Source organism: Larimichthys crocea, chromosome XXIV (assembly GCF_000972845.2).
Source record: "Larimichthys crocea isolate SSNF chromosome XXIV, L_crocea_2.0, whole genome shotgun sequence".
Lineage (NCBI taxonomy): Eukaryota > Metazoa > Chordata > Actinopteri > Sciaenidae > Larimichthys > Larimichthys crocea.
Window position 1 is genome coordinate 39301 of NC_040034.1, and position 23200 is coordinate 62500.

General features: G+C 42.9%; 3 protein-coding genes across 4 annotated transcripts; 2 read left to right on the forward strand and 1 right to left on the reverse strand.

The window, feature by feature from the left end:
* Positions 1 to 713: 713 nt before the first annotated feature.
* Positions 714 to 12400, forward strand: hltf (helicase-like transcription factor). The gene is made up of 25 exons (XM_010751075.3): positions 714 to 845; positions 954 to 1151; positions 1238 to 1404; positions 2745 to 2884; positions 2966 to 3051; positions 3384 to 3455; positions 3884 to 4075; positions 4232 to 4306; positions 4391 to 4451; positions 4551 to 4617; positions 4792 to 4859; positions 4939 to 4986; positions 5086 to 5196; positions 5276 to 5367; positions 5578 to 5721; positions 5847 to 5979; positions 6059 to 6194; positions 7830 to 8009; positions 8124 to 8239; positions 9179 to 9360; positions 9444 to 9566; positions 9902 to 10014; positions 10130 to 10310; positions 10397 to 10477; positions 10661 to 12400. Exons 2-25 carry the CDS (start codon positions 954 to 956, stop codon positions 10802 to 10804), a joined length of 2910 nt encoding a protein of 969 aa, XP_010749377.3. The 5' UTR covers positions 714 to 845; the 3' UTR covers positions 10805 to 12400.
* On the forward strand, positions 6201 to 7813 carry LOC113744580 (uncharacterized). Its single transcript, XM_027274828.1, has 2 exons — positions 6201 to 6878; positions 6994 to 7813. Exons 1-2 carry the CDS (start codon positions 6376 to 6378, stop codon positions 7103 to 7105), a joined length of 615 nt encoding a protein of 204 aa, XP_027130629.1. The 5' UTR covers positions 6201 to 6375; the 3' UTR covers positions 7106 to 7813.
* On the reverse strand, positions 11553 to 20547 carry gyg1a (glycogenin 1a). 2 transcript variants are annotated; one of them, XM_019263915.2, is made up of 7 exons: positions 20388 to 20547; positions 17347 to 17485; positions 17086 to 17260; positions 16754 to 16916; positions 15193 to 15319; positions 14453 to 14696; positions 11553 to 13412 (listed from the first exon to the last, which is right to left on the reverse strand). In XM_019263915.2, the coding sequence occupies exons 1-7, from the start codon at positions 20527 to 20529 to the stop codon at positions 13245 to 13247; spliced, it is 1158 nt and encodes a 385-aa protein (XP_019119460.1). In that variant the 5' UTR covers positions 20530 to 20547; the 3' UTR covers positions 11553 to 13244. The 2 variants fall into 2 exon arrangements, with proteins under 2 accessions (XP_019119460.1, XP_019119461.1); XM_019263916.2 differs by having other exon boundaries at positions 17347 to 17482; positions 20388 to 20546.
* Positions 20548 to 23200: the final 2653 nt, after the last annotated feature.

Here is a 23200-nt window from a genome sequence, read left to right on the forward strand (position 1 = left end):
TTTTAAATCACAGTGTTGTAATTAATAGATCAGCAATAACAGTAATAATATAATGAGCAGAGGAGAAGGGGTAGGAATATATAAGTGTACACTTCTTCCTACTCTTTTTGGAACATGTATGATTGAATAGTGTCATTGTTAATAACAGTATAATAACAGTATATAATAATAACAACAGTATATAATGATAATAACAATATAGTCAGCAATGTGGGCTGCAACAACTCTACTATTTTCATTTATGATGAATCAATCATCACAGTGTTATACTCCTTTTTGAACATGTATGATTGAATTTGCAATGGTTAAGAGAAATTAACTTTTTCATTTTTCATTTTTCATTTTCTTTTTTTTTTTGGTAGTAGCGTCATGTCAACTTCAGTTTTGTTTATTTATATAGCACCTTTCATACAGAATTGTAGCCCAAAGTGCTTCACAGAGCAGAGTAAAAACAGAAAATAGACAACAACTAACAGTTATTGAGGTGAAAGAGCAGTTGCATGAAAAACTAGAGACTAGAAAAAAAGTTTTAAAAAAAGTCCTATGGAGAACAGTTGCAGTAAAAGTAGATAAAACCTGTACAGTGAATAAGCACCAGAGATAAAAGTAACAGGTGGTGATCAGGACATAAAAGCTCAGTGACTGGCCAGGCACTTTAGGAAAAAGAGATTTGTCTTTTTTAATTTCTACAGAGGTGCAATCCCTCAGATCATAAAATAAGTTTATTTTGAAGGTTACAACCGGAAGTATTGTACTACCTGGCAGGTGGCTTGACACTCAGGAACACAAACACAACCTCCAAATAACTCATCATATGTGGAGCTGGTCTGCAGGCAGCATCACTGGTAATGTAGTTTTCTTTTAATGTTTGTTAAGAAGTTGCAAGATACAACGTGTAGCTCCAGTCTGTGCACCACCTACAGCTTATCTGTGTGTGTGTGTGTGTGCGCCAGATGTTTCCCCGCAGGTGGAGGTTCGGTTGGGACAGACACACCGAGGTGGACCTCTTCACAGACCGACATGAGACCAGTGCACAGACCCTCTCCCAGGCCATCAGAGCTGCAGCGGCCGAGGAGCCGGACGCGGACGGCAGCGTGCTGTTTGGCCACCTGCAGGGCACCGTGGTCGGCCTCAGATATTACACCGGGGTGGTGAGGATGCATTGGTGCACTGACTGCCACAGACATAGTTTGACAGATATTTAACACCATGTGCGTGTGTTTGACTCTCTGGACAGGTGAATCAAGGGGAGATGGTGGGTTTAGTGCGACAGCCACAGAATCCGTACGACTCCAATGCAGTGATGGTTGCCAACATCTATGGCAACCAAGTGGGACACATTAAGCGGGAGCTGGCAGCAGCTATGGCCAGCATCATGGACAGAAATCTGGCTAAAGTAGAGGGGTGAGTAGATGATTATCACAAACCAAGGAGGTTTTGGTGTTTTTGGAACTTAACAATATAAGGAAGATCAAGTATTAAAGGTGTAGAGTTTGTGCAGGAATGTGCAGATATTTATCAAAATGAGGTGGTGAGCAGTCAGCCACAATCTTTCCTGCATGCCTCAAAGTCCTGGAGGTGTACAGGTCCTGGAGAACGTACAGATCCTGGAGAACGTACAGATCCTGGAGAACGTACAGGTCCTGGAGGACATACAGGCCCTGGAGGTGTACAGGTCCTGAAGAACGTACAGGTCCTGGAGAACGTACAGTACAGGTCCTGGAGAACGTACAGGTCCTGGAGAACGTACAGGTCCTGGAGAACGTACAGGTCTTGGAGGTGTACAGGTCCTGAAGAACGTACAGGTCCTGGAGGTGTACAGGTCCTGGAGAACGTACAGGTCCTGGAGAACGTACAGTACAGGTCCTGAAGACGTACAGGTCCTGGAGAACGTACAGGTCCTGGAGAACGTACAGGTCCTGGAGAACGTACAGGTCCTGGAGAATGTACAGGTCTTGGAGGTGTACAGGTCCTGGAGAACATACAGGTCCTGGAGAACGTACAGGTCCTGGAGAACGTACAGGTCCTGGAGAACGTACAGGTCCTGGAGAACGTACAGATCCTGGATAACGTACAGGTCCTGGAGGTGTACAGGTCCTGGAGAACATACAGATCCTGGAGGTGTACAGATCCTGGAGGTGTACAGATCCTGGAGAACGTACAGGTCCTGGAGAACGTACAGGTCCTGGAGGTGTACAGGTCCTGGAGAACATACAGGTCCTGGAGAACGTACAGATCCTGGATAACGTACAGATCCTGGAGGTGTACAGGTCCTGGAGAACATACAGGTCCTGGAGAGCGTACAGGTCCTGGAGGTGTACAGATCCTGGAGAACGTACAGGTCCTGGAGAACGTACAGATCCTGGAGAACGTACAGGTCCTGGAGAACGTACAGGTCCTGGAGAACGTACAGGTCCTGGAGACGTACAGGTCCTGGAGGTGTACAGGTCCTGGAGAACATACAGGTTCTGGAGAACATACAGGTTCCGGAGGTATACAGGTCCTGGAGAACATACAGATCCTGGAGGTGTACAGGTCCTGGAGAACATACAGGTCCTGGAGAGATGGAAGGTTGCAGCCGATCACCTTCTCAATCCTTCTCAATTCCAACCTTCCCAATCTCCTACTGGCCTGTCGATTTCAGCCTGTGCTGACATGTTGAATGGTGATTACTGTATTAACAGTGTGTGTGTGTGTGTGTGTGTGTGTGTGTGTGTGTGTGTGTTATCTCGTTCCTGTTTCAGGGTGGTACACTCGGGCACCAAAAACTCATTCACGATGCCGGTGCTGATCTCCTTCTGGGGGAAAGAAGAGAACAAAACTACCGTGACTGAAATAATGACACGCCGCGGATACAAACTGAACACAGGAAGCAGACCCACAGGTACAAACACACTCGACTGCTAAAAAAAATCTCTCGTTTCAGTCGTGGTCATTAAACCTCACTGTTTATTTTTGATTTTAGGTGCAAATCAAAAACCAAATAACAGTCAAGGTGCTCGCGCATTGGCGTCTAAAAAAGGTTTGACCATCGCACTGACTGCAGAAGAGGTAATCTACCTAGAATGAGTTAATATTTAACGTTAATGCAACATTTAATGCAATAGTAATTGAAGTAAACATTTGCATTTGTTTTGGAAATGTGCAGCGCAACGTCCTTTTCTCTTGCTGTCAGTAGATTTCTAAGATTTCCTCGACTGTCATATTAAAAGCAAATGAATCGAATCATAGACATGTCGTCTGCTCTTCTTATCAGATCACAAAGTGTGGCCTTTTAGAGAATCCATTGTTTTTGTGCTGAACTTACGCTGCACGACATTGTAGATCTGCAGTCGTGTTCTAAACGTCGTGAAACGGGCTTTTTTATTTTTTATTTTTTCCAGCTGAAGAACGCGTTCGACAACCTTTTCGAAGGCTTGATGGAGAGTAAGGACGGAGAGAAAGAAGCTGCCAAGGTACTTATCTTTTCCATCTGTTTATCTGTCTGCACGTCGTGTCTGTATCTCTGCGGTGAGTGTTTTGTCTCGTTTGCCCTGTGACTCTCACAAAAAACACTTTCAATATGCAACAGCTGCGTTTTGTTTCTACTTATTTAAATATTGTTTTTAACCTCAGATATTCGGATTTTGTGCACCAAATGGAAAATAGTGGCCAAAAGTCAGTTTTAGAATTATCTGTGGATCATGTGTAATGCTGCTGAAGCTTATTAATATTGGACACATTGTAGGTCACCACCAGCTAAATGTCTGTGGCATGCATGCTCCAGAATTTCATTTTTCTCTCTACCTTCCCCTTCTTGCACCCTGAATAATAGCAGTGTTGCTGGATATTTCAGTCAAAGCTGCAGCTTCAAATGTGAACACGCACTTCTTATTATCTGCAGGCTGTGGGTACCCCTCTCCTGCTTCACCAGAAGCAGGCGCTGTCCTGGATGTGCGCTCGGGAAAATAAATCTACGCTGCCGCCCTTCTGGGAGAAGAGAGGCGAGCTGTATTATAACAGCCTCACGTGTTTCTCTGCCAAAGAAATACCGGAGAGAGTTCGCGGGGGAATACTGGCAGATGACATGGGACTGGTGAGTAACACACATATGCACTCACTAAATGTGTTTTATAAAACCTACAAAGTCAGGTTTCTCCATTTTTCTCCAATTAAAAGAAGGAAAGGTAAAGCAACGTTCACGTCTAAGCAGACATGAATCAACGCTGAGACTCCTGTTTGTGTTTACCAGGGGAAAACTCTGACAACCATCGCTCTGATCCTCACCAACTTTCACAAAGGAAAGCCTCTGCCCGTGGAGAAATGCGTAAGTGTAGCTGTGCGCGAATCCTTCAGTAAATATGCCGCCTCATGTTCAACTGTTACAAAGCGTTTGTTTACACGTGTGCAGGAGGAGCAGGCGTCACCCGTCAAAGGCAAAACTAAACCGCAGACGGCCTCAAAACTGGAAGGTAATATATCGGCCGCTGCGGATTTGCTCTTCGTTTGTTTGTCTCGTGTTCAGGAAAAAGCGAGCTGACGGCAGAGGTGATGTGGCGTCTTTGTTTCAGGAAGCATCAGCGCAGGAGATAGAGCAGGAGTGAGTGATGCAGCAGCTGGTTCTTTATCCTCACACCTGTAAGTGTGCATCTGGATATATCTCCACACACACACACTGCTCGCTCTGTAAAATGTAATAACGTTTGAGACCATCAGTTTAGCTGGCTTCACTTTTGCTCTTTTTTTATTTTTGCTCGGATGACTCGATTTCTTCTCAGGAGTCTTAACCTGACGTGTTCATGTGTGGGTCAGTCCTCAGGTTGAGGTGATCTCTGTTGATCCTCCGGACGTAGCGGAGATCGTGGGCAAGACGGATAAAAGTAAGACTTTATCGTCATCTCTTTTAACTTTTCAGTGTCTGTTTGTGTGTTTTTCTCTTGACGTCTTCTCCACTTTTAGGTACGAGCAAAGGAAAGATGAAAGCCACCAAGCGAAAGCCCAGTAAAGGTACAAGCCCGGTAAACTTAAAGACACTATGTGATATAGCTTCGTAGATAAGGGATATTTTTGCTACAGCTCAATGCTCTTGTTATTTTTCTTGTACAGAGGCTCCGGTATTGCTGGAGGATCTGGACTTTGCTGCAGCCCTGGGTGGCTCAGCGTCAGATTCAGGCTCCAAGAAGAAGAAAACCGCCACGAAGTCCGCACCCACGCCGAGTGAGTTCTTGTTTCTCGTTCCACATACTGCGTTTATTCACGTCGTAGCGATATTTGACATATTTCTTTGTATGTTCAGGTGTGGAATCCTTCATCACTGAAAGCGCGGATGACTTATCGGCTAGAACGACTCTCATCATCTCCCCGCTTTCTGTGCTCAGCAACTGGCTGGTAGGAATACAGCAACGAAACACACGCACACCAAATGTGCTTTATTATTACAGGTGGATGTAAAGTGAACGGGATGCTCGTTTGCTGCAGAACAAATGAATATTTACAATGCAGGGCCACGTTAAACAGCAAGAGAAACACATTACTGGCATTGTCAAACATGTGTTGTGCGTTTTCTTCCTGTGTGTGTGTGTGTGTGTGTGTGTGCAGGACCAGTTCGAGCAGCACGTGCGCTCCAACGTGAAGCTAAACGTGTATCTGTATTACGGCTCGGATCGCAACAGGAGCAAGCGGTTTCTGTCCTCTCAGGACGTGGTGATCACCACCTACAATGTCCTCTCTGCCGACTTTGGGGTGAGTGTAGACGGGTCACGTGCGCACCAAGGCGTTCTCATATTTTGTTGAGAGATATGTACTTATGAAGGTATTTTCTTTCACTTTTATTAATAATAATTCTAACCTGATTGTTTCTCTTTCAGAATAAGAGTCCCCTCCATGAGATCAATTGGCTGAGGGTTGTGCTGGACGAAGGACACATCATAAGAAACCCCAACGCCCAGATGAGTAAAGCCGTGCTCGGCCTAAAAACACAGCGACGCTGGATTTTGTCGGGTATATCTTGCCACCTTAACACACACAAACAAAAACATCCAACCAACAATACTCCTTTTGACACTATCCATCCCTCCAGGTACTCCTATCCAGAACAGTGTGAAGGACCTGTGGATGCTGCTGGCCTTCCTGCGTCTGAAGCCCTTCGACGTGAGAGAGTGGTGGAACAGAGTGATCCAGAGACCCGTTACTCAAGGAGACAGGGACGGCCTGCAGTGAGTGCTCACACGTACATTACGTCTCTCTCTGTGCTCTCAACGAAGGCGGTCGCATCTTTCTTCCTCTCCTCCCCCTTTCCTTGCCTCCTCTGCTCCTCTTGTCCGTCTAGTCTTTTTGTCTTATACTTTTGAAGAGACTCTCTCTGCACTGCTCTTCAAAGCGATCAAAGCAATCATCATGGATTTGATCAACTGGTCTCTAAGTGCAATTGACACCATCTACTCAATGAGAAGCCCGGGTTTGGGGGAACCTAAATGTCCCGCCGGGACGTTCGCAGCTGGCTACTCGATGGATGTGTGGGAGAAGTGGCGTGTCGTGTGTCTGGCGGCTCTTTCTGTGGAGGACGCTGAAGATGTGTACCTGTTCTGGATGATGATGACAAGTGTTTTGCTGATTGGATCGGGCATTGCCCTGCTTCATCGGGGAATGAGGAAAACGTTGGCAGCCGTGCAAAGCCCCGTAAAGCTGCCCGTAATGATTGAAGAACTGAGCAGAGCTGTCGGGAGTCTGAATGAGACCTTGAACCGCCATATGGAAAACATCAGAGCTTTGAATCGCAAAGTGGACGACATCACAAAGACTATGAACCGGAACATGGTCACCATCACAGGAGCGATGGATAACATCAAGATCAACCGCGATATGGACAACATCACGGAGAAGCTGACAGTTTTGCAAAGGCAAGTGAATCGTTTAGGAGACAGAGATGGCCCGTAAGCGTAAAGGAATGCAGCTACTCGCCCCAAGACCAAACAAATTCTAATCTTATCTTGACATCCCTCCCCGCACCAGCAGGGCCTTGGCCGAGGCCGCCGCTGCTGGAATAACAACTTCCCCGGAAGAACACTGCAGCGAAACGCTCTTATGTCCCCACCCCCCTCCTACAGCTCCCGCTGACACTTGTTGACTGTTCTGCCATGACCCTGATCAAGGCACACTGGCAACTGCCATGCCATCGCCATAACAACTCTGCGGACTCCATGATTACGTCTTCAGGCCTACGCACACATGCACACATATACAGATATGCTTTCACTGCCACACTGCCATCCCCCCACCTTCACCGCTTTGTTCCCCCGGCCTGTCGAGGCGGGTCTGCGACCAGGCCTCCTCCACTCCCTCTCTCCCCTGGTTACAACTGATGTGTCCCATGTTGTAGAGTGTACTGAATATGTGCTATAGATGCTGAGGTGTTTTTTGTCCTGCTCCCAGAGTGTACTCCTGTAAGGAGCGTAGTCTGGGGGCTGCTCTTTTTTGTCTTCTCCCCTCCCCTCATACTGTATCCCTTCTTTTTCTTCCCCTTTGGTGACCAGACCCTGTCCTGTCTATGTATTATATCTATGGACAGACTGGTTTTACAATTTGGTTGTACTGTACTTGTACTGTTGCAATGACAAATTAAAGCTCCATCATCATGTTACACTACAGCGGTGCAGTAATATTACAGCAGAGGGCGCTATTTACTGTAAGAACTTTGTTTTTCCCATTTAAGGCTCAGAGTTTTGTCTCGTCTGCAAACAAACCTGATGTTGAGTCCCTAGTGTTTGATGAGAGTTTGTTGTAGTTTGTTTTTTATTTGTCATATCATACTACTGATATCCAGATATTAACACATCTGATACTGCGTGCAGGAACCTTCAGACCCTGGTCAGGTGCATCACCCTGCGGCGGACCAAGGGCAGTAAGGTGAACGGTCGCCCTCTGGTGTGTCTGCCTGACAAGACGGTGTGCGTGGAGCAGGTGGAGCTGAGCCAGTCGGAGAGAGAGGAGTACGAGCTGGCACGCAATGAGGGAAGAAGCACCATCAGCAGGTGTGTGACTGCACACGCATGTTTTAAGAAATCAAAGACATATTTTTGACCATGAACATGCAGCTGTGGATTGACGTACATTTTCCTGTAAGCTTGTCTGAACTGTTTGTGTAGATACGTAGCTGAAGGGACAGTGTTGAGGAACTACGCCGATGTGCTGGCCATCCTGATGAGGCTTCGACAGCACTGCTGCCACCCTGACCTGCTGGCAAAAACATCCGCAGACCTGGGTACGGTATAACTTCTGACATCTGGGCCGATTAGATATTTAATGGAAAACATCTGTGTGGGTGCACTATGGGGCGTGTGGAGGTTTTTAATTTGTACCTTCAGTTATTTTCTCACAGATAGTTTGACTTGTCCTAGCAGGAAATCAACAAGTGTACTTAAAAACACGAACTTTTGCATCACTGAACTTTGCTTTAGCAGTTCTAGACGCTGCAATTGTGCTTTTAATGTCTGTTGATCGTCTCCCTCTCCTCTTTTCATAAAGCTTCTCCTTTTCTATCTTACCGAACCGGTGACCTGAAATTATTTTTATATATTTATAAATGCTGGGTTGTTTTTATCAGGTTGTTCCCATGGCTGCATAACAGTGCCGATTACAACACATCTTCTTCTTTTTCTTTTTCTTTAATCGAGCATCACTTGTTACATGTTGGTCTGAGCTCAGTGACTGTTCAATCCTTGTTTGATGAGCACATACGCTTTTGTTTTTAAGCTTTCATGAGTTAAAATAAAAGATCTAAAGTCTTTTTTTATTTACACAAAATCTGCTTATGTCTCTCTCAAATTTGTTTGTTGAGCTCTGGCATTGTGTTAAACGATAAGGCTGCATTTTGGAGTGGCCTTTTTTTTTTTTGTGGCTGTGCCATAGCCATGCTGTTTAATCAGTGCCTTGAGATGCCACGCCTGTCAGGTGAACGCATTATATGGCAAAGGAGAAGTGATCGCTAATGTGGATTTAAACTTGGGAGCAAAATCTGAGCGAAATAAACTTTAGTCTGCAAAGAAGAAAACCTGGGAGCAAACCTAAAAGTCTTCTGGTGCAATCCTAGAAATATAGAGGACATGACATCTGTGTCTTCAATTGTAGTTACAGCCATGGCCTCTATATGTGTTTCAAACTTAATTTTCACATCCAAATCGATCAAATATTTTGTCTGCAGGTGCTGCAGCCACGCCTGCAGAGCTGCGAGAGCGTCTGATAGAGAAGCTGCGGTTGGTGTTGGCCAGCGGCTCTGATGAGGAGTGCTCCGTGTGTCTGGACTCGGTCCGTCTGCCCGTCATCACGCACTGCGCCCACGTTTACTGCCGGCCCTGCATCGCCCAGGTCATCGGCACAGAGCAGGTACGAGTTCTGCCCTCAGCAGACAGCAGTTTGTAATTTGACAGCCTAAAAGTCATTGACGCATGCATCCTTTCCTCGTGCAGAACGTGGCACGCTGTCCTCTCTGTCGAAGCGAGATCAAGACGAGCGAGCTGGTCGAGTTTCCACAAGAGGAAATGGAGGAAGAGAAAAGCACAAACTCTGAGAAGTGGAGGACGAGCTCGAAGGTGCACCGCACATACCAAGGCTGCAGAGTTAACTGGGGGATAAAAATAGTAAAAACACCCAGTAGACCTCCTAAAAAAAAATGCACAACCCTATTTTTTTAAACCTTAAAAGGAAATGTGCTTAAGTTGGACTTGAGATGTTCTGGTGCTGTGCAAAATTCTCCAAAAGTATGACATGCATAGTAGTTTTCCTGACCCTGGTGTTTTTTTATGACTCTTTTCCTAATTTGTTACTCAGACGTCACTCTTCAGCAGTGTGCCAGTGATGGAAAATGGGCTACGACATGAGAACCATTCCTCATTGAAAGTGTTTTTTTGTTTGTTTGTCTCTGCAGGTGCAGGCGCTGATGGGAAATCTGCTCAGGCTGCGATGTGAAGACAGCAGCATTAAGTGTTTGGTCGTCTCTCAGTTTACACGCTTCCTCAGCATACTGGAGACTCCACTCAGGTAAAACAAACATTCAAAATAGAGTTCTGGAGCAGATTTCTTTTTGATTTTACATATTTAATGTTATTTTCTGACTTGCCTCTTGACATTTTTGGTCCTCCCTCCTCTTCATCAGGGAGCACGGTTTCACTTTTGTGCGTTTGGACGGCACCATGAGCCAAAAGAGGAGGACTCAGGTCATCCAAGAGTTTCAGAGCTCTGCAGCCGACAGTCCTGCCGTCATGCTTCTGTCGCTCAAAGCCGGAGGTGTGGGGCTTAACCTGACCGCCGCCTCTCGCGTCTTCCTCATGGACCCTGTGAGTACTCAGACATATTCACACGTGTGTGTTTTTAGGGCTTTCTGAAGTGCATTTGTGTTATTTGCGATTATCTGTGTTTTTAGGCCTGGAATCCTGCCACCGAGGAGCAGTGCATCGACCGCTGCCACCGTCTGGGACAGACGAGGAACGTTGTTGTCACCAAGGTCAGAAAACTAGTTCTCTGTATGTGTTTGTACAGTTTTTTTTAGGTGCTGCGGTGAAAGCTGAGTGCATTTTGTGACTATATCCATGTGTGTATATTATACTACATTCTTAGGCTAAAAGCCCCACGAGGACGTACATGAGAAAAGATCGCTGACTGCTTGTGTGTGTGTCTGTTGCTGCAGTTCATTGTGAAAGATTCAGTGGAAGAGAGCATGATGAAGATCCAGAGGCAGAAGCAGGACCTGGTGGAGAAGGCGTTTGGCTCCACGAACACCGATCGCAAAACATCTCGCATTGACGACATCAAAGCTTTGATGGAGCTGTAGACGTCTAACGGTGAACCCGAACTGAATGACTTTAAACTGTAACGACAGTCGACACAGAACGGTCGCACACATTGTCAATGGTCATATTTAGAAGTTACTTTGAAGTCCTTTTGTGTTTTATAATTAATCTTCTAAATTCTGTTTTTCTATTTCATTAACATTTTCGATATGGTTTAATTTACAGGGTCGTACTTCTCAGCGAGCTTTAATTTCTTCAGTGTCTTGTTTTACAGTTTGATCATAAAAATATAAAGCGTTGTGCTATTTCATGGAGGTGGTTCTTCCTCTGGAAGAAGACACGTTATAGCAGAGCCACTTTTGAACTGTCAGTGAGCGAAATGTAACAGTCTTGAACATGCAGATGTTTCGTATGTTGGATTTGTTTTCGCCGTCTTTTGATTAAAGAAATACTGATATTGTGCATTCGTAGCTTACTGTTCATGGAGCAGCTTTCAGGACTGTAGTTGAAGTTAATTACAACATGCAATGTAACTTTTCTCTGTTTTATATCACAAATCAGACAGAACAAGACATTTTAAAGATCACAACTTAAGCTCTGAGGACTTGTGATGATAATTTTATATATTTTTGTGGCATTTCATGGACTAAATAATAATAAATAAGAGTCAGGGTGCTGCTGTGGTGCATTAGAAAGGCTCTGCTGCAATAAATGGAACAGAATCTTGATTCATTTCATTGGAAAGACCTACATGGAGTATAAAGAAAATGAAAGTCGTGACAGAACAAGTGGATAAAAGGTGATTTAATTTCTTATTAGCGCTTCAGCAGGGTTATACAGTTAACAGCTGGGGAACAGGACAGATCTGCATTAACAGATGTCACTACAATTATGTTTCCACATCCACACTCATGCATAATCAGGATTTAGCGGGCTGACGAGATTGGAGACATCTCGCGTGCCGGCTTCTCGTAGGAGTGTGTTTAATGTTGTCCTTGTTAAAGTTTAGTTTAATGTCGCACAGCTGGAGTTAAGTAAAGGAGGTATTGGCAACAGGAAAGGAGGGACCGGGCAGATTGGGTGTGATGGTAGCAGCAGTTACGGTAAGTGAGGTTTTGTAAACAGTGAACGGCAATAAGGCAGCTGGTACAGACAGGAAGTGATGCAACGGATCATGGCACGGAGAAACATCGATGTAGGCCTGGCAGGAACACGACATGCAGATAAACACACAATACATACAAAACTTGACGATCAACATCGCTTTAGGATGCGGATGGAAGTGCTTCATCGACTGACCCACATTTGAACTTTGTGCCATGCAAATAAAACACAGCAGGCCCTGACCCTAATAACAATACCAGACGTTACAAAGCTGAAGTCGCAGAGAGCTGGTGACAGTCAGAGGCACAGGTAGGGAGGTTTATCTGTGTACTGAGGTGAGGTGAACGCTGGCTGAAAAGGAGACTGTAAAGAGGAAGTAAGCCAGTCTTATTGCATGATAGGAGCTGTGGCAAAAATCCAGAAACAACTTTTTAAACTCACTCACTCCCCTGAACTCAAACAGAAACTTTGCCCACAGACATTTTCCAGTGTTTTGTTGTTGTTGCTGAAAGTTTCCACAGGTTAGGAAGACTTAAAAAAAAAAAAATCCATCTCCATCAGATGCACAAGAACACTTAAAAAAGAAACAGTCCGACATTTTTGGAGGAGAAGATTGTACCGCTCGTGCAAGAATAGTGAAGCTACTGCCCGGAATAAAGGCTGTAAACGGATAACTTGGCTCTGTCCAAATGTAAAAATCCAGCTACTGGAACCTCTAAAAGTCATTAATTAACCAGTTCTATCTAAGAAAGTGTCAAATTAGTTGTTTTACAGGCGGTTAATTGTCCAACTTCTTGGTTGCTATGACTAGTTGTTAGGCAACCAATAGGGACTCCATGAAATTAGCTATTCCGTTACCACATCTGCCCCCCAAGAAAACAGCTAATTGATGTTTTTACATGTTGGGTTTGGGTAATTTGAACAAATGAGTCACAACACAGTTGTTTTAACTAATTATTGAACTCCTTACGTAACATAGAGTCACATAAACAAAACTTTGATGGGGTTTTTTGTAACCTTGTATCGCCAAAAAGGTATTTCTCATATTTACTATCCATAAAAAATGTTTTGCCAGGCTTCAGACCAATGTTTACACTCAACATTATGTGGTAGCTTCATATTCACCCATACAATTTAAGTGTGGTATCAATCTTCTCATCTTGATCTCTCTAAAAGTGAATGTGTATTTCCTGAAATGTCAAACTTTTCCTCGAGGGAGAATGGTAAGAGTGCATGGGAGCTGTTTCAAACACACAGTGACAGGATGCAGAGGCATTCATCCCTGTGACTGGCTGAGCGGCGTTTCAATCCCCCGTCCACACAGAGCTTCGACTGAGTGCTCCCTCTGTCCGTCACACTCCCTCCCTCGCACGCCTCCTACTTCAGGAAGGAGTCGAGCTTTCGCTCGATGTTGGCAAAGGAGTCGGCACCCATGTAGTCGATCTGGCCCGCTTCCCAACGTTGCTTCCTCTCCTCTGATGAAATCTGTGGCGGAGGAGCACTGGCGGGTGCCGGTTGCTCTCTCGCGTCTTCGTGAAGCTTAACCTGTGTGACGACAGAGAGAGAGAGAGAGAATTCAATGAATCATTAAATGGTGCTGAAGCAATACTTTAAAAAGACGGGTTTCCCCAAGTACAGCGTCGCCCCCGGCTGAACGCACTTTTCTACCTTTAAGACACAATCAGTACATGCAGGTGTTTCGTCAGGTAAGTCAAAGTGCAAAGCAGAGGTTTTGCAACACGCTCGTGGCAGATAAGAGTTGAGTAACATGAAGAAAGGAAAGGTAAAAGCAAAAGGAGGCGCATTAACAGTGTAAGATGAACTAGTGTCCAATCATTAAAGATCCCTACTGGACATTCACACAAACTTTACATCTTCATCTTCAGACTCGATAAACATGCATTCAAAAAGAAGTTTAAATTTCATTTCAAAAGTTTAACTGCTGGACAAAACATGTCTCATACTTCATTGAAAAATCGTGTATTAGACCACTGTGACATCACAAAGTCGTGCCAGTACATACACGTGCAAACCAATCCAAGTTGAGTAATGCGGGAAGACAAATTTTAACTTTAACTTACAAATTAACTTTTGGTTTTGTTACTACATCTCATGTGCAAAGCTACAGGTTTTGTCAGCCGTCATTTTTTTCGACCCAACTATTTCACTACTGCCCTGTTACAACAGGCAGAGTGGCAACTTCCTGCTACTGTGGAAAGTGCTTGGTTGTCCAGCATCTACTCATACAGTCACGACTGGGAGGAGTGGAAATACCGGAGGTGACTAACACAACTTTTGGCAACACATTGGTGTAGAGGAATGTGGAACCAATTGACTTTTTGTTGTTACTGTGACAACTGGAACGAGCCGGCAATTTTTATCTGGAGCTGAAGAGGGGGAGGGAGGGGGAAAGCTTCGATATGTGGCAGCTTTCACCAGCGGATGAACCGTCATAGATTCATGCATTTTAAAGGGAAAGGAGAGGTGACCTTGTAATTAAAGGTTTCGACACAGTCAGGACTATTACGCAACAGACAGTGCATCCTCATTCATGCCTCGACACATGCACGGCCCAGCTGACGTACCTCCTCGTCCTCGTTTGCCTCCACGAAGCCGCTGCTGAAGGGAGTGTCGCCGTAGGCCTGCTGCATTAAAGGTAGCACGGATTTGGCGTACAGCCGCCACCACATGAGCAGGTAGTCGGGGTGCAGCTGGCACAGGTCAGGGGACGTGGAGTGACCTTTGACTTCACCCCTCTGAGCGTCGTAGGAGTGGTGCCACGGCTTCACCTTGCCCAGGAAGTGCACCACCTTGGCATCGTGGCCGTACCTGTGAAAACATGGCAGGGGAAAAGAGAGTAACTTGAGATTATTGTCTCTAGTAATTCCTAATTGGACAGGTAAACTGTTCACAGCCGTCAGTTTTGGCACTATTTTTATCGTCTGCCTCTGTTTTCTCATCCGTATACGTTGCAACTAGCCTGAGAATTAGTTTAAAACCTGCTTTTTGATACTGATACTGCCTACTTTGGTTTCTTCCCCCTACTGATATCTTTATAGTGATGTTGCCACATCCCTTACCCCACTATTTTAATAATAACCTGTAAGCAAATAAATGTAGCCACAGCAGCTCCTCCTTTTTGGAGGCAGATGTGTGTTGGGCACCCAACTACAGACACGCATGCAAATGCACAACCTTTGAAACGACCTTAGATAAGCTTTATCTACGGTAAAAACACCCTGAAGTTTCACAAGGAAAACGACAGAATCAGGACAATAAGTGAGCCGATGAACACGTGTGTGTGTGTGTGTGTGTGTGTGTGTGCTGTTTGAAAGCTGGCAGGTAGGAGTAGATGGCGATACTGCTGAGGTTGTAGATAAAGGGGAGGTGTTTGGAAATGTCTGCCGTCGCCCAGGTGTTAAAGAAACTGTTGAGGACCCCCTGATCTCCACCTGCAGAAATGGACACAGACACACAAAATGCAAAGAATAAATAGTTTTAGACATTGTTTTTAGAGCAAAGTGAGCGACAGAGAGAGGCTCTGTTATAAGACACAACACAAAGTACAATGTAACGATTCTGCATTTATGAATTAAACTTTTTTTTTTAGGGAACTTAAAGTGTTGATGGAGTTGTGAATGACATTATACCGCGTGGCGAAATCCCTGCACGTAGTCACAAGCAGACGTATGTGACCATGATAACAGCAGACAGAGAAATGACAAAATTAGAGTGGGTCAACACAGGTGTTACCAATGATACTAATTCAGGTCAAACTACAGTCAGGTTGCTGCTGTGGTACATGTCGTTTCACTGGACGCTGCTGTGATCACACCTGGAGTTGATTTTCAGCGAAAACATCCTGTGCAGTCTCGCAGTCCGATGACAACCGATAAACAAAAGTGTAAAATAAAGTCATATACTCTAGATTTAATTTGTTTTAATCAACTCCCTGTTAGAGAGTTAAGTGGCTGTCCAAATCCCCAAGTGAACTTTTAGCCATTATTTATCCTTTCTGGTGTCCCAGCCAGCAGAGTATTGATGCCAGCAAGCAAAAACTAAACACTTTTATTTTTTCACAACCTCACACCCCTCCCTCAGGATGAATTATGATGATATGCACCGACTAATTTGAACAATACTTCATGGCCAAATACATTAAAAAACTTCACAATCAGCCTCAGCTGTGCTTTGCGTTTAGTGCTAATTAGTAAATAGGAGCATGCTACCACCCTTAATTATTAAAAAAACAGCTTACATAGAGGGTTATGTTTGGGTTTGTGGCTCTTGATGGGTAATATAAATCTCCATTACTAAGTCATGATGGTTGCTGCTCGGTTATGTCTAGTGATTTACAAGCAAATAGCTCAAATTTGGATTGTTGTGTGTCATAAAAGACGAAAAATCAAAAGGGCTGTGATCATGAACACAATCTGATGTAGATTACACAAGTTACGGTAAGAGCTCATTATCAGTCAGGATCACAGTTTTCTCTTTATTTTTTCATGCATGGTTTTCTAAATAACTGCGAGATATCAGATGTCAGTTACGTTTGCGAACAACTCGATTCTTTTTAAACAGCTCTCTGGTGTGAATGACAATAAAGTCTTTGTACTTGGTGAGAGACATTATTTTTATCCCACTGCCTGCCATAGATCCACTCTACTTTATGCATCATGAACAGTCACAAGAGGGTGGAAGTGTTTGGGGTAAAACAATACAAGCCAAACTTGTACCTCCCTGACAAAGCAGAGGGAGATGGCATCGCCTTGTGTAATGTTTACAATGCACATTGTTGACATTAGATCTGGCAATACGAGTAATTCAGAGCTGCTTAAACGAAGTCCGGACATGCAAGATGAAGATAAAGAAGATCAGAGTCTCACCGTCGAAGCTGCCGTTTTCACTGCAGAATGCGAGCAGCTTCTCGTGCGTCTCGTTGGACGGCCTGAAGACAAACACGCCGGAGTTGAAACAGTCTGGCCAGCCAGGATCTGGCGCTGCGGATAGTTCCTCTCTCTCAAAGAGTTCATCTATATTTGACAGCACCTGAACACATTCAAATGAGTGTTACTTCAATCAGACATATCGAGTTTCATCTATCGCATTGCACAATAGTCATTTGCTGCAGAAACGTGAACTTCAGGTGTTTAAACACAATGTTATTTGTCATGTAGCTGAAATATTATATCACTACTTTTTTTTTTTTGTTTCTCACCAGTGTGTCTGCATCCATGAACACACACTTGCTGTATTGTGTTAGAGTCCAGCAGTGCAGTTTGGTGAACGTCACCCCGAGGTCAGGACGCTTCATCATGGATAGATGAGCTGCGTCTCCAGAGTCCATAACGTCCACCACGGACACCTCGTCAAAAATAGAGCGTAGTGCATCTCTACGACGAAGACAGTATGATTCGCGTCAGTGTGCGTGTTTGGGATATGATTTGTGTCTGAATAATAGCTCAGCGGTGTGTGTTACCTGCATGGTTCTGCAACATGAGGTCCTACGAGTACGACCAGCTTCCTGGTGGTGTGGTGGTTTCGTAGCGACTGGCCGAGGACCATCGCCCCCTTGGCGTAGCTGTCATTTGTGGCCAGCGTCACAAAAGCCTGGTCTGCTTGGAGAAACACACAAACACACACTCCTCAGCCATATGACAGGCATGACATCACACATGAGTGTCACCAATTCACGTCTCTTTCGACTTCGGGATTGCATTGAATGTATTACGGATTGTCTTTATTAGAATAACCAGGGCATAATTTAAAGAAAAAAATAAAGAATTACTTGAATACTTGGCTTCATTTCTGTGTAGATTATGATCAGAAACACAAATCTGTGTCATTTTTAGTGAAGCTGACAGCAACAGTAGGCCCACAACAGCCGTATGACTCATTTATTTGGGTTTAATTCCAGTCAAATCAAAGACAACACGTTGAATGTGGATAGTTTATACAAGTATAATAATCAAATGAATTACACAGTGATCTACTTACAGCTTTTCCCCCTGTTAAGTACAGTCAAACTTTGTGTTGGGTTAAAACCAAGCAAGACAATTCATCACAAGCACCAGGGCTGTTTACATTCATGTGCAACAGTCACTTGGCTGGCAACGTTAAGGAAACTTCATTTACAACAACTCCTGGTGCTTCCCCAACTCTCTTTGCATACTGCTTCTGTTGTTAGACTTATATTCTGTGCTACAGCGTTAAAGTAACAGATGACCTAATAATCGTGCTGGTAATGCAGATAAGCAAATTAAAACCACTTATGTAATCCTTAACCATTTCCTGTTTTTGTTACCTCAAAAGACTTCCTAACACCTTCCCCAGATGGAAACATTCGATCGACTTTGCACCATCAACTTGCAGCTCAAACTAACGTCGCTTTTATCTCTTAAATTTGACAGTGAACTACTTAACATCAAGCAAACCCTCACATACACTGTTCAAACTGCACCAGCACCAGTGCGTCCGCAATCCATCAGCAGGCCTATTATGTGAACGTCAGTGTCGGATGAGTCCCCTCATGCATGCAACAGCAGGGGGCACACTGTGTTGCTGCTCAGCACAAAGTAGGCCCAGAGCCAGCAAATAGTATTCATCAAGCTCAATGTGTGTGTGTGTGTGTGTGTGTGTGTCCGTGAGGGGCTTCTGGGAAACTTGATCGTAGAGAGGCAGTGTTGTACGACCGCTATGGTCTGCTTCAAGGAACTATAAAGTGACTATCAAAAGACTGTGAGGCCTGACTTGCCTACAGGAAGCATGTGTTGTGTTCCCACACAGAGTTATCTGTGGCTACATGTAACCATATGACCTACCTTTGGAACGGACGTGTTGCAAAATTATGAAGAAGGATACCTATGAATAACACATCCTGGTAAATGAGTTTGAAATATTAGTGGAGGGCGATAATGATGCACAGATTTTAAAACATAAAAAGGAAAAATCGTGAATAGTCTGAGAAAATATACATTTATTTACACTCTGATGTCAAATCTATTGTTGTATGCAAATATAATGCATAGATATTATGTAATGTGTCCATTAAGAACATATAAACACTGTTACCAGTATGTAATTTAATGTTTATAATATAATAGTCGTATGGTTAGTCATCAAATCTTTATTTGCTAAAGACAAACTGAAACTAAAGAGTTTTTCTTTTCTTTTCTGCTGACCACATTAACAGTTCGTTATAAGTGTGACATTAGTAGTAGTGGGCTACACACTGTGGAGCACGTAGGCGCTGAGAAACAACTAGTCAATTAAGCCACATTAAGCCAGGAAGTTCAGAGTGTCGTCTTTGAAAAAATAAAAGCGCACATGAGCTATAGAAGAAAGTTTGAATTAATTATATTTGGATCACCTTCAAATTCAGACAGACGTTCACTTTTTTCAAACACTAGTGCACAAGACCGACGCTGTGCATCCATTAGTGATGGGGAAAAAACTGTTTCATAACATGTTTTATAATCTTTTATGGATCCCACTGTCTGTGCATTATGTATGTGTTAGGGCTAACTTTTATTTTTATAGATGAGTTTATCTGCAGGTCGTTTTCTTGATTAATCTCCATCAAACTTTGCTTATTTGTGTCATTTGTCAGTTTAGTATCATAGAGGACTACAAAAAGCAGCAGATCTTCACACCGGAGAAGCCAGAACAAGTTAAAATTTAATTTTCTGGTGATGAAATAATCAATAAATCGTCTCGTTCTTTCAGTTTGAGATTAGGATTTGATTAGGCACACTTTTAAAATAGGAAATAATGTATTTATTACATGTACACATGCTTTAAACTGAAATACTGAAGTTGCGGGTGTCACTTTAAGGGAACGGTTATAACAATATGCTCCATCTCTTCTCTTTCTACGAGTTAAAGAGTAAATTAATATCTCTCTCTGTGCTGTAAATATGAATCTAGAGCCGGCAGCTGGTTTTCATTCTTTGACCTGAGCTCATGTGACTGAATATGGTGAAATCGTCTGTTTTGGTGTAATGTAATCTAATGTAATACTAAGATACTAATCAGACCTCCACATGATAAATAAATAAATGTTATATTTAGGAATATTCAGCATCTAATTTTTTAACCTTTAAAATGTCATAAAATGACTTTTTAGGAGAATATATTTTCTTTTTCTTTGCGTTCAAAGAGCTTTAACTTTGAAATCTGTCAACGGATGTTGCTCTTTTAGTTGCTTTAACTTTGAAATCTGTCAACGGATGTTGCTCTTTTAGTTGCTGTCAACTTCACTTTGGTCCAAACCCGCTGCAGCAAAACTCATCAAATGAAACCATCCCTCAAAATGTGCACAGTATATGATTGCACCAATATTAAACCTTCATCTGTGTCCATATCATATAACATGGAGAGTCGCAGCTTGTTTGCCTCTATTAATAAATTCGTATTATTGTGAGAGAACAGGTTCGTCCGGTCCCGGTTCTGGCAGATGCCGTGTTCCGGTGTGAGTGTGTCGGATGTGAGTGTCCTCGGAGAGCCGCTGTGTTTTCTTACCTGACATGGTGCGCAATGGAGAGTCCGCCCGGAGCGCGGGGGTCGTGATGGGACAGACGGAGGGTTTGCACTGCGGAGCGCAGAGCTTCAACAGCTGGGAGCAGTTCAACACAGGAATTAAGCCCCACATTTTCCGGGTCATGTGACCAGTGACAGTTCATACACGCCCTCCCTCCTTCTTTACTCTCTATTTCCAGTTAATCTGGATAAAATGCGTAAAATGATGCGTAAAAACGTCCTTTATATATCTGCGGAAATGACACTGAAACCACAGAAATGTTTAGAGGCGATGCCACAGCGTGCAAATGCTCTGCTACAGGTGAAAGTACTGCATGTTTTACATTCTTATCTTTGTAAAAGTGCAAGTATTTACACCGAAATGTAAAAAAGTTTATGCAAAAAAGGTAATCTAGATCTGCAAAGTAACTAATAGGCCTACAATATGAATGTAGATGAGTAATAACAACAATATTTTCATTTGTTTTAATACATTTGCATCATAAACATGAAGCGTATTTGTAAGAATAAACCTTTCAAGGCTTTATTTGTCTTTCCTGCATGACATTTATTTTATTTTATTTTATTTTATTTTATTTTATTTTATTTATTTTTATTTATTTTTAACCTGCCTCCAGTGCAATTTTGGGTCCCATGACAGAAAAAATCAAATTGGCCCCTCCTCTGCGCAGCTGTTGTCACCACATCTCTAGGACCTAACTATCCCATCAAAAGCTTTACATAACTCTAATTAAAGGCTTGCAACTGTTTTTGCATCTTGTAGTTCAATACTAGTACTAGCACAATATTTACTGCTGGTGATTTGTACATGCATACAGTCTGCAGTGCAGTTCACTATTTGATGCAAGATTAAAAGCTACCATACATTTTTATTTAACTTTTACTGCCCAAAACACGAAAAGACAAAGAGATAATTAATTTTATTACTAGATTTGAAATATATATACTCAATGATGATGGGTTAATAATTTTATATTGCTGTTTACCTATTTTTTAGGGTCCCTGTCAGTCGTGGGTCCTTGGACTTTTCCCCCCTACGCGGCGCCCCTGCTCCAGTGTTTCCTCGCTGCAAAATGATAAGATGGCACTTCCTCAGTTTGTGTAGTGCTTTGTTCATAGGGTGTTTTTTTTATGTTTTTTATTGTGTGAAGAACTTTGTGTCACTTGATTTGTATTAAAAGTGTGATACACATAAAGTTTGATGGATTGACTGATAATAACATTGAATTCTGTGGCAAAAAAAAGAGTAGCAAAGAAGAAGACACAAACAGCAGTGTGAAGTATGTTTACTCATGTCTGTCTCTACAGTTCTGAGGTGCTTGTAAGTTCTTGAAATATTCTGCTATTTTTGCAAAGTGAAATATTCACCCCTGCCTTTGTTTGACAGGTGAAGGTATGTTGAGTTTACTCTAAACCAAACAGCAATATAAAAAGTTCAAATCAGGTCTATCTCAGCCGGGTACGATATGACTACCGTCCTTACACATGAATGCAACAGTTATATTAATAAAGTATCTTTCCCTCCCTATAATAAACATATTTTTACTTTTCTTAGGGGGGGTCATCACAAGTTGTGTACATCAAGCTGGGAACTTCAGTTTGAGATACAGCTCAGCGCTGTGTGTAGAGTTATCAGTCATAAATATGTGATAAATATTGTGCTGTGTTTAAGCATCTGTTCAAATAAAGAAAATTAGAATGCAGAGAGCACATCATGATTGAAGTATATGATCAAGTCATTCCCGTGCTGTATGATTGTTGCAGAATCTTTTGGGTTGACATTGTTTGTTGCACAGATTTGCAAAAAAATGTAACCATATATTGATACAAATGGTAAAAAAAATGTCACACTGAGACACTAAGACCTTGAGGAGCACCACAGAAAAATGCATGGTGTCATTTGGATGTCGAGCACTTCTCTACTGGCAGTCCCTCAGAAATGTTGTTACTGTTATACATCCTCTGAATTCTTCTTGAGGTCACAATAGTTCATTTTATACAGGTATTGTAGAAATTACAGTTAATAGAATATAAAAATCTGTGTTTGCGTCAGTTTAAAAAGTGTATGGCAACATGTCGTCAGCAGCAGCAGGATGACCTTCATTCCACTGGTGGACTTTTCTAAGAAAACAGGAAGGTCACTTTTTACTCCATCCACCATCTTGAGTCAGCACTGCCTCTGTGTGGTCATGACTTCACATTACAGCTGAATGAAGCGTCAGGCATGGACATGCAGGTGAGTGCAGGGATGGTATCTACTGAACATCCAGGACATCCAGCTGTTCAACATTCAACGTTCAAAACAAATAAGTAAGGATGAAAAATAAAGTGTGTGTTTCCTCACAGTGCGAAGTCATCCTCTTCACCAGAAGTTTGAGTTGTAATGGGAAGAATATTAACTCAAACTTAAACTTAAAAACACTTAAAACATTATCCATCTTTATGATATACATTTTATATCTATACATGGAGCTTTAAGAACACACTACCGTCCACTCAGACGAGTATCTTCCTCTATAACTTCACCCCTGTACGCAGATCTGACCAAATGAAATCTGTTTATTTTTTATAACAAAGTTATATTCCATCTCATACTAAAAAACTGTAACTTTATAGACTATCCAAGGCTTGATTTGGGCTTTTGTTCATGGAGATGTGAGTATTGTTTTTAGATATTTTTGTCTTTTAAATCCTTGTTCTATCTTGGAGTAGGTTTTCATAGCTTAATCTCAGGCTTAAATTGGACCCTGTGTTAAATCTTGGACTAAGGTTAGGTGGTCTCGGCAGCAGCCAGT